General features: G+C 45.9%; 2 protein-coding genes across 4 annotated transcripts in view; one reads left to right on the top strand and one right to left on the bottom strand.

The window, feature by feature from the left end:
* The window catches only part of MLX (MAX dimerization protein MLX), a 123,880-nt gene extending 113,696 nt beyond the window's left edge, over positions 1-10,184 (top strand). For all 3 annotated transcript variants that reach the window (XM_069751922.1, XM_069751920.1, XM_069751921.1), the window contains exons 6-8: positions 453-552; positions 7,668-7,869; positions 9,425-10,184. In XM_069751922.1, the coding sequence (XP_069608023.1) occupies positions 453-552; positions 7,668-7,869; positions 9,425-9,481 (359 nt within the window). In that variant the 3' untranslated portion in view covers positions 9,482-10,184. The remainder of the gene's footprint in view (positions 1-452; positions 553-7,667; positions 7,870-9,424) is intronic.
* A 1,673-nt stretch (positions 10,185-11,857) lies between these two features.
* Positions 11,858-19,453, bottom strand: part of PSMC3IP (PSMC3 interacting protein) — a 28,229-nt gene continuing 20,633 nt past the window's right edge. The window contains exons 6-8 of the mRNA XM_069751923.1: positions 17,825-17,878; positions 12,404-12,463; positions 11,858-12,122 (exon numbers count right to left, since the gene is read on the bottom strand). Of these exons, the coding sequence (XP_069608024.1) occupies positions 12,066-12,122; positions 12,404-12,463; positions 17,825-17,878 (171 nt within the window). The 3' untranslated portion in view covers positions 11,858-12,065. The remainder of the gene's footprint in view (positions 12,123-12,403; positions 12,464-17,824; positions 17,879-19,453) is intronic.

Below are 19,453 nucleotides of genomic sequence, written 5' to 3'. Positions count from 1 at the left end.
CGCCAAAATTAATATTGGTCACCAGATAGAGTTTAAAAGGGTTGTCCGGGGGGTACTACATTTTTTTTTTATAAGAGGTTCAGAATAAGTCCAAAAAGTTATTTTGTAATGACCCACCTACAGTAAACTGTAGTTGCAACACCACACGATCCTCCCTCCAATCTCTGCTCCATCTGTCGGTCCATTGATGGTGCTCCATTAGATTGGTGGTGCTCCATTAAAATGTGGACTCTATAGCCCAGTTCTGTTTATCAGTGGGGTGGGGGGAGGAAGGGGTCCAAGTCATCAGACCCCCAGCAATCTGCAACTTATCACTTATCCTGTGAGCAGTTATTGGGGGTCAACAATTTGAGTATACAGCTATCAACAGGCGAGCAGGGGATATGACGTCCTATATTTCCTCACGCCAGTTCTGACTTTGACTGATAATGTTGCTGTGAATCTTCCTACAGCTATCGATTACATTCAGTTCCTACACAAGGAGAAGAAAAAGCAAGAGGAGGAAGTTTCTACCTTGCGAAAAGAGGTCATGGCCTTGAAAATCATGAAATCGTAAGTAATTTCAACAGACCTATTTGTACTGATCACCACCTTAAAGGCGTATTCTCACTTTCAGAAATGAATATTGTTGGACAATTCTGATAACAAACCAGCACTATTGCAATTCACAGCTTATAAAAATTAGTAGCCGTTCTTGAGTTAAGTTTCTTTCGTATAGCAAAATAATATATACTGGTAACTTGTAATATATAATCTACTATATAATTGTCTAAGGGTCATTTCCGTCTTTCTGTCTGTCTCGGATATTCATTGGTCGCGGCCTCTGTCTGTCATGGAATCCAAGTCGCTGATTGGTCTCGCCAGCTGCCTGTCATGGCTGCCACGACCAATCAGCGACTGCCACAGTCCGATTAGTCCCTCCCTACTCCCCTGCAGTCAGCGCCTGCTCCATACTCCCCGCAGTCACCGCTCACACAGGGTTAGTGCCAGCGGTAATGGACCGCGTTATGCCGTGGGTAACTGACTCCATTACTGCCGCTATTAACCCTGTGTGACCAAGTTTTTACTATTGATGCTGCCTATGCAGCGTCAATAGTAAAAACATCTAATGTTAAAAATAATTTAAAAAAAAATAAAATCATCATATACTCACCCTTTGGCGCCTTTCCCGCTCCGGTGCTAAGGATGGTATGCGACAAGGACCTTCCATGACGTCATGGTCATGTGACCGCGACGTCATGACAGGTCCTGCACACTTGCGCGAGAAGGACCTTCCATAACGTCACGGTCACCCTAAAATCTCTTGCTTGGAGCATTCATTGGGGGAAACAGAACCCTCCCTGTTTTTTGTGCCTCAGTTGGGCCTGTATATCTTTCTTGTTGCTTCTCCTACTGCTTTTTCACAAATACTGACAAGCTCTGTGCCAGTCAGTGGGTGTACTTTGCTGAGGAGGAGCAAAGTCTTTTTTTTTTTGCATAGTGTCCGCCTCCTAATGAAAGCAACGTATACCCATGGTCTCCTGTGTCCCCAATGAAGAAATTTTACGGTACGTACCAAAAATCCTTGTTTTGCGCTCATTGATTAAGAAAAAAAAAAAACGCACCTTTTACGTTTTGCAGCAATATTGGAGTTCATGTATTTTAGTCGCAGTGTGCTGACGCATCGTGTCTGTTTATATTTTTTTGTTTAAATAGTTTTTTATTGAAAGCAAACATGCACAATACAATTTATGCACTGTCCAGTATTTTACAAAAATTTTAACATTTTCCAAACCCCCAACAATCCCAACCATACCCAAACCTCCCCCTCCCCTGACAGCTCCTTCCCAGTTATACTTTTGTTACCAGTATTGATGGTTCCTTGAGCCATTTGACTCACTTATGTTCGCTTGTTCCTTTGGCACTCTCTTCCTTTCAGAGGCTCTCACTCTCCCGTTTCCCATAACTATTCATCCCAGCTCGAGCCACGGAGACCACATTTTGTCAAACGTTTCTATTTTCCCACGTCTTTTATAGACCCCCTTTTCCAGATTGAGACCATGTTTAACATAATTCAGGAATTCACCCCTCGTAGGCGGCTCCTCCTTGATCCAGTTCCTTGCTATTACCTTCCTTGCCATGTATAATAGCCTAGCTATTGCTATCTTCCAGATGTTATCCACTCTAATTTCCTCTACATATCCTAGTATACACACTATCGGATCTCTCGGCACTCTGCATTTATACGCCCCTTCCACACGGCTCATTACCACCAACCAGAAAGCAACCAGTCTTGGACATGTCCACATCATGTGGTATATTCCTGCATTCCCAGTCTTACATCTCGGGCACTCAGAGTCAGCTCGCAACCCCGCTCTGCACAACACTTCCGGTGATTTATAGACTCTGTGCAAGATGTACAGCTGCGATAGTCTATACGGCTCGCTCAGCGACACTCGTGGAACCGACTCCAACACCGATTCCCAGGTTTCATCCTCCATTGGGCCTAAATCTCTTTCCCATTTCGCTCTCGCTTTTAAAGGGAAGTCTAACAAATATGCATGTAGAAGGTCCTTATAAAGGGTGGTAATGACTCCCCTTGTGGACCCTTCCCCACACACGTATTCCAGAACTATGTCCTCTTGGATCTCAACACCACCGCCCCTGTTTTGAGCTTTAAAAGCATGTTTCATCTGAGCATATTGATACTCCCCAGTCGGTCTCAGTCCAAACTCCCCTTGCAGCTGCGAAAAGGACTTTAATCCTCGTTGTTGAACCATCTGAGCCACCAAGTGGATTCCTTTGGCCCTCCACTCCGCCAGCACTCCAAGGGCCGCAAACTCAACCAAATTATTATTAAACCATATCGGTGTAAATTTAGTCAGCCCCGTAACCCCCCGAATCTGTCGCAGTCTGGTCCATAATTTATATATCAAAAACATAGTTGGGTATAATTTCCCCAATACTCCCAAGGAACCATCCTCCAGACACTGCGCTACCGGTCGTCGGTCTGTCACCCTCTCCATCAAGTGCTGCACCGCACTGGCAGACGCCTCCCGCGCCCAGCCCTTCAAATGCTGGCTCTGGGCTGCAAGAAAGTATAACTCAGGATTGGGTAAAGCCAATCCTCCATCTTCCTTGGGTCGCTGAAGCGTCTCCAGGCGAATACGTGGGTACCGCCTCCCCCATATCAGACTTCTAAATAGAGCATTAATCTGCCGGAATTTCCCACGTGGAATCCAAACTGGCGCGTTATGTAGGACGTAGAGTAATTTGGGCATCAGAACCATTTTAATTAGATTAACCCTCCCCACCACCGATAAGTGCAATTTATTCCATGCATCCACTTTTGCTTTAAGGGCGCCCACGAGAGGTGTCAAATTCCTATACAGAAACTCTGTAACTGGCATCGAGATCCATATTCCCAGGTATCTGAAAAGGGATACCACCCTAAGCCGCCCCTCTCCCAATGGCTCACTTCTGCTCTCCTCCACCCCATCCACCTCAAAGAGGACCGATTTATCCCAGTTTATCCTCAATCCCGATAAGTCTCCAAATTTCCCAACGATCTCGATAGCCCCATTCAAGGCTTCATCCGGGTCCGCTAGGAACAGTAGGATGTCGTCTGCATATAACGCAATCTTCTCCTCAACACTCCCATAACTGAACCCAGGGACTTCATCCGACTGTCGGATCTTGGCGGCCAATGGCTCCACAGCTAAGGCAAACAGAAGGGGCGACAGTGGGCAACCCTGCCTCGTACCCCTGGCCAGCTTTATAGGCTGAGAAAGTTCCCCATTCACTCTAATTCTAGCTGTTGGTAGTGAATATAACAGTTGAGTCCACGCCACAAATTGCGGGCCAATACCCATACATTTCAACACCCGCCAGAGATATCCCCACTCCACACTGTCAAACGCCTTATGGGCGTCCAAGGATGCAATAACCCTTCGGCCACAATTGTCAGACTTCAGCTGCAGGTTCATATGCAGCCTCCGCAGATTAACCGCTGTAGATCTGTCAGGCATAAAACCAGACTGATCCGGATGCACAAGGTTAGTAATGACACTAGACAGACGGGTAGCTAACACCTTGGCCAAGAGTTTGACATCAATGGTTAACAGAGAGATTGGCCGATATGACTCAGGCTTCCCCAGATCCTTATCCTCCTTCAGAATAACCACTATAATAGCCTCCCTCATAGATGCTGGGAGATACCCTTTACATCCAGCCTCCTCCAGTACTAACTTTAATCTGGGAATCAGCACTTCCTCCAAACTTTTATAGATTTCGGCTGGTAACCCATCAACCCCAGGTGCCTTCCCATTGGCCATAGACTTCAGCGCCCGACTCAGTTCCTCCTCGGTGATAGGGGCATCGAGGCTCACCCTATCCTCCTCACTCAATTTCGGAAGACCCAGACTCTCAAGGAAAGTCTCCGTATCTCCGGCTGACTCATTGACCCTGGAGGAATATAAGTCCGCGTAAAAGTCCGCAAAGACCTTTATAATATCAGGTGTTTCAGATACCCTGCTCCCCCCATCCGAAACCAACGAGTGTACATATGAGGTACTACGCTGAGCCGCGGCTACCACCGATAGCATGTGTCCCACTGTTTCTCCCTCCTGAAAATAAGCCACCCTCTGAAACTCCCGCTTCCTTTCAGCTTTTCCCAGCAGAATCTTTTCCATACAATTTTGCGCTGTTCTCAACCTTTTCTCTGCCTCGGAGGTCCCCAGTACTACCATCTCGTCCTCCGCGGCTTTCAACTCTTCCAATGCCACTCCCTCCGCTTCCCTTGTCCTCCTCTTACACCTACTAATGTCTCTAAAAAGTAGCCCTCTCAGGTACGCTTTCATTGCATCCCAAACAGTCAGAGCATCAGTACTCCCATCATTTAACGCAAAGAATTCCGTCACCTCTTTCCCTATACCGTCCAAGTCAATACTCTGTAACCAGTTAGGGTGGATCTTCCATTCTCTCCCGCTTGTAGTCCGTGTCCCCAACAACCTAACCTCCACCTCAATTGGACTATGATCCGAAAGGGCCCTCGGCAGATAACGCACCTCCCCCACCATTGTGTCCAACAGGCGGTTACCCAGTGCCATATCAATTCTGGACAGCGTAGCATGAGCCGGCGAATAGCACGAGTATCCTCTCTCCCCAACATGTCTGACTCTCCATAGATCAATCATGCCTAATTCACGCACATAGGTTCCAAATGTTGTAGTGTGCCCCTCCGACCTATTCTGGGCGTTCTTATTTTTATCCCAAAAGTCATCGCATATATTGTTCAAATCCCCAATAATTAAGAGTGGCAGTGGTTCCCATCGTTCCACCCTCTCCAATACCTCCCTGATCTTCTTACTTGAATATGGAGGTGGAATATACATTGCCGCAACACACAATCTCACTCCATACAATATACATTGTATCACCACATACTGACCCTCAGCATCCACGCATACTTTCACCTCTTCATACTGCACTCCCACCGGCACCAATACTGACACCCCTCTTGAGTACGTCGAGAAGGTAGAGTGATACCCTTTCTGTATCCAACGTCTATTTAGTACGTCCACTTTCTCCTGTATCAAGTGCGTCTCTAGCAAGCATATCATAGAAGCCCGTTGATCCTTCGCATACTGCAAGCTCGCAGCTCTCCTAGACTTATCCGCCAGGCCTCTCACATTCCAGCTCAATATCTTAAAGCGGTCCCCTATTATGTGACTCATCATCCTTAGTTATGTCAATACTCCCGGTTCTGAGCTGTCTAACTTCCCTCCCCACCCTCACCCCTCCCCCCCCCTCCCCCACACCCCCCAATATTATACATTCTGCCTCTTATCAAGAGTGGGGCACCATCACCCGTTGCAAACACTCTTGCTAAACCTTCTCTTTCCGCCTCCCGCTACCGTTTATAACAGAATTCGGCGCAATTCTTAGAAGAACAGTATAATTAAACCTGTATTATATTACAACTGCAAGAAACTAAATGAACTTTTTAGTACGCTGCACACCCTTCCTCCCTCATATTTCACCGCCGCACCAGCTCTCCCAGTGCGTTCCCTGAGTAATACCCAACTCCACCCTTCAACCTTCACATTTCAATTACCAGTGTACTGTCAGTCAATCTCTTTTTTTCCCCTTTTTGAAAGAATTAAGATACCTCCCGACCAACCCGCCCCACATTTTCAATCTCCTTTCCCTTTAAGTTTTTTAGCGTTAAGATCTATCCACTGGGTAGCGTCCTCCGGCGTCTGGAAAAAGTGAATCTTATCCATCGCTACCACTCTCAGTCGTGCCGGAAACATCATGGAGTATTGCACTCCCAGTTCTCTCAGCCGTCTCTTGATACCCGTGAACATCATCCGTTGTTTCTGGACCAGGGCGGAATAGTCGGGGTAGATAGCGATTCTTTGACCTCCAATTGTCAGATCCGTCATGTCTCTAGCCTTCCTCAGGATAATGTCTCTGTCTCTGTAGTTTAGGATTTTGGCAAGCATGGTACGGGGACTTGCTCCAGGGACAGGTGGTTTCGGTGGGACCCTGTGGGCTCTCTCTACCGCAAATACTTTTGTCAGTGCTGCATCACCAAAAGTCTCAAGGAGCCAGCTTTCAATATACTCCGTGGGATTCCTCCCCTCAGTTTTTTCAGGGACACCCACTATGCGAATGTTATTTCTTCTGGACCTATTCTCCAGATCTTCATTTTTTGCAGCTAGCTCCGATATTGTTTGAGCAAACTTCCTCTCCGCTTTCTGCAGCTGCACTATATGGTCTTCTGCCGTGCTCACTCTTTCCTCCACAGCCCCCACACGTTTGTCAATCTTCTGCAGGGCTGCATTTATCTGGGCTGTATCCCCTTTAACCTCCTGTATCTGCTGGGTCAGGGATTGTTTGCAGGATGATACCAGTGCAAAGACATCTCTAAGAGTGGGCTCTGCTCCTGACTCCTTATCTTCAGGTCCCCCTACTACCACCGCCATGTCCCCATCCCTGCTCCCCTGTTGTACCTCCTGCTCCTCTGCTGGGCTTTCCTCCTCTCCTTCTGTGTCTGTGTCCACTCCGGCGTCCTCCTCTGCTTTTCCTGTGTTCCCTGCGGCTTCCACTCTAGCAAACTGCTGGAGCTTTGCCGCCGCCGACATTCTCTTCTGGCATGCCGCGTTGTCCTTCTCCGCCTTCTCCCTGGCGTCGGCGCCATCTTGGCCGGTCCCTGCCTCGCCGGCTCCGGCGTCTCTTTGTCTCCTCCTGGTCATACTCATTGACCTCGGGGCCGCCGCTATACACCGCCGCACTCCCGGGACTCTCCTACAGCCGGTAAGCGCTGTGAATCGCCGCTCAGCTGCGGCTTATAAGGATAATATTAACTTTGGCAGCGGGAGCGCTCTGTCACGCGTCCGCTCACATGAACGTTCAGGCCACGCCCCCCGTGTCTGTTTATATTAGTAGATTGGTCACAGTGCATTTGTGCACTAATTTAATACTAAAAGGGTGTGGGTCCTTGTCACAGATATTTTTATTCTGTATAGTAAATTACTTGTATTTACAAATACTACCAATTACGATAATTTTATTTATATAGTACCAACATATTCTAGAGCACTTTATAAACGTTCCCGTTTAATTGTAAAGATGGAATTAACCCTTTAAGAGCACACTTTATGTTGATGTATTTCTACTTACAGAAATTACGAGCAAATTGTTAAAGCTCATCAGAATAATCCTCATGAAGGAACTGACCAGGTCCCAGACCAGGTGAAGTTTAGCGTGTTTCAGGGAATCATGGACTCATTGTTTCAGACCTTTAATGCCTCCATCTCCGTGAACAGTTTTCAAGAGTTGTCGGCATGTGTCTTCAGCTGGATAGAGGAACACTGTAAGCCGCAGGTATGTAATCAGCCTTACGTGTACACAGCTAGTGAATCTCATCCATATCAATAAATGGGCTGATGCACAGTTGTCTACAGTACATCCACCACAATGCAAGTGCAGCTCAGCTGGAATATACACATAGTAACCACGATGAAGCAAAAGCCAATGATTTCCTCGTTTCAAAGGGGTCATCAGCTATTGGAAACCGTTCTTAAGCTTTCCTGTGTGCTGCACAAAATAAAAAACTGCATAGATTTTTTTCTGGGCCAGCGCTACAGCCAATCTGCAGCTTATCTGTAGCCTCTGGTTGGCTGCAGCAGCCACTTAACAGAATAGTCAAGTGCCCACCCGGAGATTGAAGGAGTAAAGGTACCGTCACATTTAGCGACGCTGCAGCGATCTAGACAACGATGCCGATCGCTGCAGCGTTGCTGGAGAACTGTCACACAGACAGCTCTCCAGCGACCAACGATCCCGAAGTCCCCGGGTAACCATCGGGTTACTAAGCGCAGGGCCGCGCTTAGTAACCCGATGTTTACCCTGGTTACCATTGTAAATGTAAAAAACAAACACTACATACTTACATTCCGATGTTTGGTCACGTCCCTTGCCTTCAGCTTCCCGCACTGACTGTGAGCGCCGGCCAGCCGTAAAGCAGAGCACAGCGGTGACGTCACCGCTGTGCTTTACGGCCGGCGCTCACAGTCAGTGCGGGAAGCTGAAGGCAAGGGACGTGACCAAACATCGGAATGTAAGTATGTAGTGTTTGTTTTTTACATTTACAATGGTAACCAGGGTAAACATCGGGTTACTAAGCGCGGCCCTGCGCTTAGTAACCCGATGTTTACCCTGGTTACCAGTGAAGACATCGCTGGATCGGTGTCACACACGCCGATTCAGCGATGTCTGTGGGAGATCCAGCAACGAAATAAAGTCCTGGACTTTCCCCAGCGACCAACGATCTCCCAGCAGGGGCCTGATCGTTGGTCGCTGTCACACATAACGATTTCGTTAACGATATCATTGCTACGTCACAAAAAGCAACGATATCGTTATGTGTGATGGTACCTTAATGCTGACACAGGAAGTTTATTTTGTGCAGCAGATGAGCTATTAAGGTTCTCAAGTAGTGCACAACCCCCTTTAGCTGCAAATGTATGACTGTGGTCTACCGTAATCTGTCACATTCCTCTGGTTCTGAAGAGAACCGTTGTCAATGTGGTTATTGTAATTACAAAATGATCCGTAGAATGCACTGTATGAACATGACCTCATAGGAATTGTAGCTGCTTTCTTGAGACAGGACACCAAATCCCAGCTTGCTTATTGTGTTGGCTGCTGTAGCGAGCTGCACTTTGTGCAGTCTGATAATGCTCGTTAGATTGGTCGTCGTCTAGGACGACAGGAACGGGCATAATAAGGATATTTTGCGCTTTTGGATGCAATTATTCACTAGTACAATTTATTAGAGAACTACACTGATGTTCTCATTTATTGATCTGTCATACTGACCGGTGCATTTTTTACAGCAGTATGATAAACCATAATAATCCATTTCTTTTCTCCCTAGACTCTTCGTGACATTGTGCGCAGTGTCTTACACCAGCTGAAGAGTCCTCTCTACTGAGACATCTCTCACCTGTTTCTCTTGCAAAGTTTGCCCTGAACAGACATCACATTTATAATGTTGCAGGGACTACAGCTGGGCAAGCTAAGCATTATGGGTAATTGTAACCCCTCAATGCCAAAAATGGACAGTGATCACTTGCTACTAAATGATATTTCCTGCTCCTCCAATATCCTTGCATCGACAGTGGGCTTTTAATATAAATCCCAAATCCATTAGTGGTACCTGAGAGAAAACATGTAGTGTTACATATTTGATGAATAAGCACATCCTATGAGGATTTGTTTGCCTTAATGTCTTTTGTTCTAGCAATGTGAAATGGAGGAGGGCCATACAGATGTCTTCCAGGATGAAATCATGCCTCTCCATTAAAATCCCTCTGTTTGAGCAGCTAACCGAATAGAAATATGTGGCGCTCATGCATTGAATGCTGAGGTGGCAGTGGATGGCTCTTATTCACTGTATACAATGCTGATCAACAGCAGACATCAGTTTACGGACTTACATGAAGGGGCAGAGGCCGCCCAGGGACAAGGATCTGGGTTTGCAATATCTTTCAAAATTAGTGATTTCCTTCTAGGTTATACATGCGTTTTATGAGGCTGGATTTACAGGATCCATTCTTTACTTTTTATATTTATTTCTTGTGGAATGTTCTTTGTACTGCGGATTTATAATTAAATTTGTGACCTATTATCCAGAACCCTGACGTCTGACTCAATTAATACATGGTTTATCACACAAAATATATTAGTCTTAATTTAGAACACAAACTTACAAACATCTTTATATACAAGATAAATGTATTTACAGACTGTACACCCGTCCACTTCTCTCAGGTGACTTCCCTGTTGCTTACAGAAAACCCAGTTTTTATAGTGATTCCACCTCTTGGGCACAACAGAGAATGTTATCTATACACTACTGAAGCTTTTTTTGGGGGAGGTGTACCTCAAGTTTAAAGTAAGCATAGAAATCTTTTACACCATGGTCTCAAGCAGTGTTTCCCAAACTCCAGTCCTCAGCACCCAATAGATAATATTTTCAGGATTTCCTTAGTAGTGCACAGGGGATGGAATCAGAATTGCCCCAGGTTCTCACCTGTGCAATATTAAGGAAAACATCATCTGTTGGGGGCTGTGAGGACTGGAGTTTGGGAATCCCTGACTCTAATAGTTCTTGCCGATCTCTTCCTGTCCCAACATTACTAAGGCACGTGCACTGTTGATTCGATTGCATAGACATCTACTTTCCCTTTGGTATTAGGAGTAAAGGTACGGTCACACTAAGCGACGCTGCAGCGATACCGACAACGATGTCGATCGCTGCAGCATCGCTGTTTGGTCGCTGGAGAGCTGTCACACAGACAACTCTCCAGCGACCAACGATCCTGAAGTCCCCGGGTAACCATCGGGTTACTAAACGCAGGGCCGCGCTTAGTAACCCGATATTTACCCTGGTTACCGTTGTAAATGTAAAAAAAAACACACTACATACTTACATTCCCGGTGTCTGGTCATGTCCCTCGCCTTCAGCTTCCAGCACTGACTGAGCGCCGGCCGTAAAGTACAGCGGTGACGTCACCGCTGTGCTGTGCTTTACGGCTCACCAGTCAGTGCGGGAAGCTGACGGCGAGGGACCTGACCAGACACCGGGAATGTAAGTATGTAGTGTTTGTTTTTTTTACATTTACAACGGTAACCAGGGTAAACATCGGGTTACTAAGCGCAGCCCTGCGCTTAGTAACCCGATGTTTACCCTGGTTACCAGTGACGACATCGCTGAATCGGCATCACACACGCTGATTCAGCGATGTCAGCGGGAGATCCAGCGACAAAATAAAGTTCTGGACTTTCCCCACCGACCAACGATCTCCCAGCAGGGGCCTGATCGTTGGTCGCTGTCACACAACGATTTAGTTAACGATATCGTTGCTACGTCACAAAAAGCAACGATATCGTTCAGTGTGACGGTACCTTAAGGTGTTGTATACCTCTGAGGACATCTTATCTCCTGAGAGAAATAAAATTCTACAAATTGGTTTCCCCCCCCCAATATTATCTGTAAGGGGGACCTGTTACTACACCCTACCCAAAAAGGGTTAAGGATGCCACTGACTCCAAAAGACTGAGATCTTCTTTTTCCCCCTCAGTGTGCAATATGAGTAATAAATAGTATTATTGGGTAATGTGCGGAGGCCACAGGAGACTACTAGTTGCTCTTTATATTACACAGCAGATAAAACTACTGTGGGGGATGTTCCTTTTCTCCATCTATTGTTTTGCTTCCCCTTTTCAGAAAATACTCCTGATAGCAGGAAACAGACGCGCAGCAACGCAACTAATTTCCAGCACGGTAACGACATCGCATACAATACTCAATACAAAATCTACGGCTTTAGTTTCCTGAAAATAAATCCAGCGGCGTGTCAGGCAAAAACACTGTAAACAATATATAACTATGGAGATCTGCAGAATGGTAATGAACAAGATACAGCATGTGTGTCTCCTGGTCGCTGTATACCAGGTGATTCTAGAACTTCTTGAGTTGATACTCTTCCACTTTGCAAGCCGCATGTGGATGGTCAGACATCTGGTACAGTCACATTGTGCTCTTCATCAGTTTCAATCCCAACTTCTTCCTGCAAAAGTTTCCAGAAAGAACAACATGAAACTACAACTAGAGAGCCAAAGTAGTCCTCTCATAAAACCAAATTACACTGATCTGGCAAATAGTGACGCCGGGGTGGGATTCCATGAAGGTCATTCAAATGGACGGAGGACCAGGTAAGGAATAGAAGCTACACCCTGCCCACTGTACGTGGCATTAGTTGCTGCAGACAGGATTGCTGTGTGGCTCATGTGATCCTGGATCATTTGACATTACAAACTTAAATCTCAGAATGTAACTGGCGTTACTTACAAAGAATTGCTTCTTGCTTTTTGGGTAACCTTCAAGTATGGCCTCAAAAATATCAGTAGCCTAGGGTGTAAAAAGAAAAAGTATACCTTGGAATGCATATCAAAAAGTGCATTGCATAAATACATGGTGTCCAAACAAATAGATGAGCGGTGCCATCTTACTAGAGAAAAAAAAAATCTTCCAAGATAGCAGCGCCTGCAAAATAGCTGTCTGCGATCGCGGCACCATCTTGGAGAAGGAATTTTTTTCCCTCTAGCAAGATGCCTGTGCAGTAGCAGCAGTCGGATCGCCGATAGCTGCTACTGCACAGGCTGCGCCATTTTCAAACCTTTTTTTTAACGAATTTATGGATAACAAAGTTATTTACAAGCATCCTGCCACAAATGGAACCTGCCTGGAGAAGGGGATTCCCCCCCCCCAGATAGATATAGATAGATATAGATAGATAGATATATATATAGCTAAGGGGTACTTCCGTCTGTCTCAGAAATCCCGAGTCGCTGATTGGCCACGACCTATCAGCGACAGGCTTAGTCCGGCCATGAATTGCCCCCTCCCTACTCTCCTCCAGTCAGTGCCCACTCCCTACTCCGCCAAGTCATCTGGGTAATTTCACAATGCATCTCTGGGAACGGAAGCTGGTGGCCGCATCGCACGTGTCAGGACAGCTTCGGTGGACGAGTATATAACTGTGTATATAACTTACGTTGGCTGTGCTATATACTACATGGCTGTGCTAAGCGCGACATACATATTCTAGAATACCTGATGCATTAGAATCGGGCCACCATCTAGTAGATAATAAATATCTATGTCTATGTAAACTAGGGGGCAGGTCCGTGTCAAATGCTGACAGTGACATTTAACAAGCGCACCATTGACCCCCCATCATGTGATCGCGGGTCATCGCTCCTGAAGACCCCTATGGTTGTCGAAGCCAGATTGCTGTGGGTTGGCGCTCATAGCAATGCAGTAAAACTGCTACAGAGGAGCAATCTGAGCATCGCCTCGATGTAGCAGAGCCGATCAGGCTATGCCAGCTTCTGGCCTCCCATGGAGGCTATTGGTACATTCTGTGTGGCATCCTGATGAAGGAGCCCTGGTGCTCCGAAACGCATTGAATAAAGCCACTTTTTCATTGGATTACCCATTTGGACTTATAATTTCTTTAAGTGGCGCAGAGAAGAATCTACCCATTTATCCCCAATTTTTTTTTACGTTGGTTGGTCACGAGGAGATCGGTGGATCTGCAGCAGCTTACATTTCTATGAGCCTGTGTAAGGGCTAGATCTGGTGAGTAAATTTGAATAGAATTTATCTCCTTACACCCAGATAAGACCCTACTGCGCTTTTATTTTCTTCCAGCCATTTACTGATGGAGGCTATTGAAGCATGGCAAAAGTAAAAAAAGTTTTTAAAAATATGAAAGAAATATAAAAAGTTTAAAGGGAACCTGTCACCCCGTTTTTTCAGATTGAGATAAAAATACTGTTAAATAGGGCCTGCGCTGTGCGTTACTATAGTGTATGTAGTGTACCCTGATTCCCCACCTATGCTGCGAAATACATTACCAAAGTCGCCGTTTTCGCCTGTCAATCAGGCTGGTCAGGTCGGGTGGGCGTGGTGACATCGCTGTTTCTTCCCCAGCTTTCCGTTGGTGGCGTAGTGGTGTGCGCATGTCCAAGTGCCGAATCCACTGTGCACAGGTGAAGAAAAAGCGCGCGATCTGCGCTATTACCCTTGTCATCGGTGGGGGCGGCCATCTTCCTGAGGCCGCGCGTGCGCAGATGGAGTGCTCTGCTGCACGGGGCTTCAGGAAAATGGCCGCGGGATGCCGCGCGTGCGCCGATAGAGATCGCGGCGGCCATTTTCCCAAAGCCGAGTTTACATGTTGGCTTCAGGAAAATGGCCGCCGCGATCTCCATCTGCGCACACGCGGCATCCCGCGGCCATTTTCCTGAAGCCCCGGGCAGCAGAGCACTCCATCTGCGTACGCGTGGCCTCAGGAAGATGGCCGCCCCCACCGATGACAAGGGTAATAGCGCAGATCGTGCGCTTCTTCTTCACCTGCGCGCAGTGGATTCGGCACTTGGACATGCGCACACCACTACGCCACCAACGGAAAGCTGGGGAAGAAACAGCGATGTCACCACGCCCACCCGACCTGACCAGCCTGATTGACAGGCGAAAACGGCGACTTTGGTAATGTATTTCGCAGCATAGGTGGGGAATCAGGGTACACTACATACACTATAGTAACGCACAGCGCAGGCCCTATTTAACAGTATTTATATCTCAATCTGAAAAAACGGGGTGACAGGTTCCCTTTAAATCACCCCCCTTTCGCTCCATTCAAAATAAAACAAAACAAAAAAAATCAAACCTACACATGCAGTATTTGGTATTGCCGCATTCAGAATCACCCAATCATAAAAAAAAAAAAAAATTGACCTGATCATTAAACGGCGTAGTGAGAAAAAAATTCCAAACACCAGAATTATGTTTTTTGGTTGCCGCGACATTGCATTAAAATACAATAACTGGCAATCAGAAGATAGTATCTGCACCAATATGGTATCATTAAAAACGTCAGCTCGGCACGCAAAAAATAAGCCCTTGCCCGACCCCAAGATCACGAAAAATGGAGACGGAAAATTGCGCAATTTTTTTAAAGCAAAGTGTGGAATTTTTTTTCACCACTTATATAAAAAAAGTACCTAGGCATGTTTGGGGTCTATCAACTCGTAATGTCCTGGAGAATCATAATGGCAGGTCAATTTTAGCATTTAGTGAACCTAGTAAAAATCAAAAAAACAAGTGTGGGATTGCACTTTGTAATTTCACCACACTTGGAATTTTTTCCTGTTTTCTGTTATATGACATGGTAAAACCAATGATGTCGTTCAAAAGTACAACTCCTCCCACAAAAAATAAGCCCTCACATGGCCATATTGACGGAAAAAAAAAAAAAAAAAAAAGTTATGGCTCTGGGAAGGAGGGGAGCGAAAAATGAAAAACCGAAAAAAGCTTCGGGGCTTCACTTAAAGCTGGAAGTCCCAGCTCCACAGGAGTCTCGGGGATTTCAGTGCCAGCAGCGGTGATCTGCAGCTGCAGCGATGACCTTATTTGTTCACTACGAGGAGCAGAGGGGCCAAAGAGGTCAGCAGTATAAGGATTTTTTTTTTTAACCTTTTTAAGTTTATTATCCCATTCACCACAGGCCATTTTCACTTTTCGTTTTTTTGCTTTTTTCCCCCCCAGAGCCATAACTTTTTCACTTTTCCGTCAATATGGCCATGTGAGGGCTTGTTTTTTTGCAGGATGAGTTATACTTTGGAACAGCACTATTGGTTTGTAGCATATAATGTACAGGAAAATGGAAAAAAAAATTCCAAGTGCCATAAAATTGCAAATTAAGTGCAATTCCACAAGTTATTTTTTTTTTATAACTATATTCACTAAATGGTAAGACTGACCTACCATTATGATTCTCTAGGACATTAAAAGTTCACAGATACCAAACATTTTGGCATATGTAGCCAGGTGAGGGCTTATTTTTATCACACTGAGGTGATGTTTTTATTGATACCATTTTGGGGTAGATATAATGTTTGATCGCCTGTTATTGCAATGTTGCTGCTACAAAAAAAAACGTAATTCTGTTTTCAATGTTTTTCTGGTTACGCTGTTTACCGATCTGATAAATTCTTTGTATATTTTGATAGATCAGGCGGTCCTGAACGCAGCAATACCAAATATGTATTTTTAATTTAGAACTTAATGTTGTTTTAAAACCTTTTTCTTTTAACTGGCTTCAACAGTCTCCTTAAAAGACTTGAAGCTGTGATCATCTGATTGCATGTGCTACACATAGCTTCAGCCCTGCTGTGTGCAGCAGAAATGCTGATCTGCTATGCACGCCGGCCACAGAGCGGCAGTGACATCCGTGGGGGTCTCCTGTAGACTCCCTGTGTTCATGCTAACCGATCAGTGCCCTGCGATCATGTGACGGGGCATCGATGGGCGGGGTTAGTGCCACTGGCCATGTTAACAGCCACAAGTGGATCACCATTCCACCTGCAGCTGTTAGGGGCAGATGACAGCTGACCAAAACAGCTGTCATGTGCCGGAAAAGATGTGAGCTCAGTGTTGGAACCAGCATCAATGTGGTAGACACGGCATATATCCACACGTCATATGTCGTGAAGGGATTAAGCATTATATGAATCATAAAATTTGTTGGAGAATAACTTCTCTGCCAATTGTATTTCTAGCGAAAATCCACACGAACAGGCAAATTCAAATTTTCCCTTTTCTGCTCATCTGAAGTGGTGACCCAAGGCTAAAAATTATATTGCACATGTATAGATAAACCAACAAAGGAAACTATTTGCAGAATATAAGTGATCATGTTCAATGTAAAAAATACATAGCTTTTATTGAACACTAGATGGTGGCCTGATTCTAAAGCATCAGGTATTCTACAATATGCATGTCCACGTAGTATATTGCACAGCCCACGTAGTATATTGCCCAGCCGCGTAGTATACAGCACAAAGCCATGTAGTATATTGGCCAGTCACGTATGTCACAGGTTAAAAAATAAACATATACTCACCTTCCGAGGGCCCCTTGTAGTTCGGTCACATGACCGTGACGTCATGGCAGGTCATTCTTGTGCAGGCCCTGTGATGACGTCGGTCACATGACTGTGATGTCACAGCAGGTCGTTCTCGCACAGGAACTATGATGACGTGGCGGACACATGACCGTGACGTCATGGCAGGTAGTTCTCGCGCAGGCCCTGTGATGACGTTGCGGTCACATGACCATGACGTCATGGCAGGTCCTTCTCCCATACCACTCTTGGCACCGGAACCTGCCGGAGGTCACCGGAGCGTCGCGAAAGGGGAGTATATAATGATTTGTTATTTTTCTTTAATTATTTTTAACATTAGATGTTTTTACTATTGACGTTGCATAGGTCCGTTACCACTGGCATTACCCCTGTGTGAGCGGTGACTGCAGGGGAGTAGGGAGGGACTAATTGGACTGTGGCCGTCGCTGATTGGTCACGGCAGCCATGACAGGTAGCTGGCGAGAACAATCAGCGACTTGGATTCCATGACAGAGGCTGCAACCAATGAATATCCGTGACAGACAGAAGGACAGAAAGACGGAAGTGACCCTTAGACAATTATATAGATTAAAAAAGACAAAAAAAGGCCAAAATAAAGACACATGGAATAAGTGGTAGGTGAGCTGACAAAATATTGCAAGATATAGAGCAAAGGAATCGCCACAAAAAGAATGGAGTCATAAAAGCTATATAGTAGTAGACTAGACAACCAACGTGAATTAGTACCAAGACCAGGAAGCTGATCTCACAAGTGTAGCAGCTACCAATCCTGCCATACTCACCATGCGTTTCCTCTTCCTCCATTCTTTACTGTATTGCTTCCGTTCACTGTACACCTGCAGAAATCAGCAGGTAAATGTCATTACATAAACACAGTAATGTATGTATTAGGGTTTTCTATATAATGAAATAGGACATATTTAAAGGGTACAGGCTTGAGGTTAAAGTCTGTAGTCACTATGACTGAAGACTTAAATCCGCACAATGACCACATGACTGCAAGTATGCCATTTCAATACATGCAGTCATGTGCTATGCGAGGCCTTGCTCAATACAAGTCAATGGAGCGAGGCTGCACATAGCTAGTTGGAATAGGACCAAAACCAGAAGTATGCAAATCATACTTGGAAGTCACAGGATCGTAGCATTTTCCTGGCATCTGAGGATCCTCACAGTATGCCGAGCGTGTGCGGTATTTAAAAGTCTGCACTCACAGAGTGACTATAGATTTTAACCTAAAGCTGGCACCGAAAGGGGTCAAGGAAACTCATCAACACCCAGTTATTGAGTTGTGGAGGTGCTGCTTGCCGTCAAAAATGTACAGACTGGAAACACAACCATTTAAAGGCTGCTGTCAGTGGTAAATTGCACCATCTATATGGTTAAACAGCAGCAAACAGAGCTCGCTCCAGTCACTTATTAGGGGCAAATGCAGACACCTGCACAATATGGAACGGGATCAGCAGTTTGCCACCTTTTTTTGGCAGTTGTGCCTTTCCCAGCTTTATATGACACATAGTGACTACAGCTACACTGTAGACACAGACCTCATATCCAGCATGTACCATTACAGCTTCATCGCTGCACTACTACTTCTAATAAAACCCTTGAATAATGTACTTTTCCCACTCTCTTCCTGCAGATTTGGTGCCATCACCTGCTGTGTCTCGCTATCCTAATGTACGATCCCTCTACTGCAGTTTCAGCCCTGAGTTATTTCCCGTCTCCTCACTGTGTAATGTCATCCTATGCAAATTCTGCATCCTCTTACAGCCATATAACTTCCTTTTCCTGTTTGCCGGTAACGAACACATGGAAAGGACCTGACGATAGTACTAAACAAATAGCAGCGTGCTGGATGGTCCACGTCAGAGGCAGCAGAACACCCAGCTATATTGTTCAGCAGCAACATAGAAAATTCTTGCTGAGGAAAAGGAAATAAGTGTTCACAGACATTAACCACTTTCTGACCTCGGACGGGATAGTACGTCTGAGGTCAGAAGCCCCGCTTTGATGCGGGCTCCGGCGGTGAGCCCGCATCAAAGCCGGGATATGTCAGCTATTTTGAACAGCTGACATGTGCCCGTAATAGAATTGCGATCTGCCCGCGCCTATTACGGTAACTAGTTAAATGCCGCTGTCAAACGCAGACAGCGGCATTTAACTACCGCATCCGGCCGGGCGGCCGGAAATGATGGCATCGCCGACCCCCGTCACATGATCGGAGGTCGGCGATGCTTCTCCATTGTAACCATAGAGGTCCTTGAGACCTCTATGGTTACTGATCGCCGGTAGCTGTGAGCGCCACCCTGTGGTCGGCGCTCACAGCACACCTGCAATTCTGCTACCTAGCAGCGAACAGCAGATCGCTACTATGTAGCAGAGGCGATCGCGTTGTGCCTGCTTCTAGA

The sequence above is a fragment of the Ranitomeya imitator genome, chromosome 2 (assembly GCF_032444005.1).
Source record: "Ranitomeya imitator isolate aRanImi1 chromosome 2, aRanImi1.pri, whole genome shotgun sequence".
In the NCBI taxonomy this organism is placed as follows: Eukaryota; Metazoa; Chordata; class Amphibia; order Anura; family Dendrobatidae; genus Ranitomeya; species Ranitomeya imitator.
This window is presented reverse-complemented; position numbering and strand designations above follow the sequence as displayed.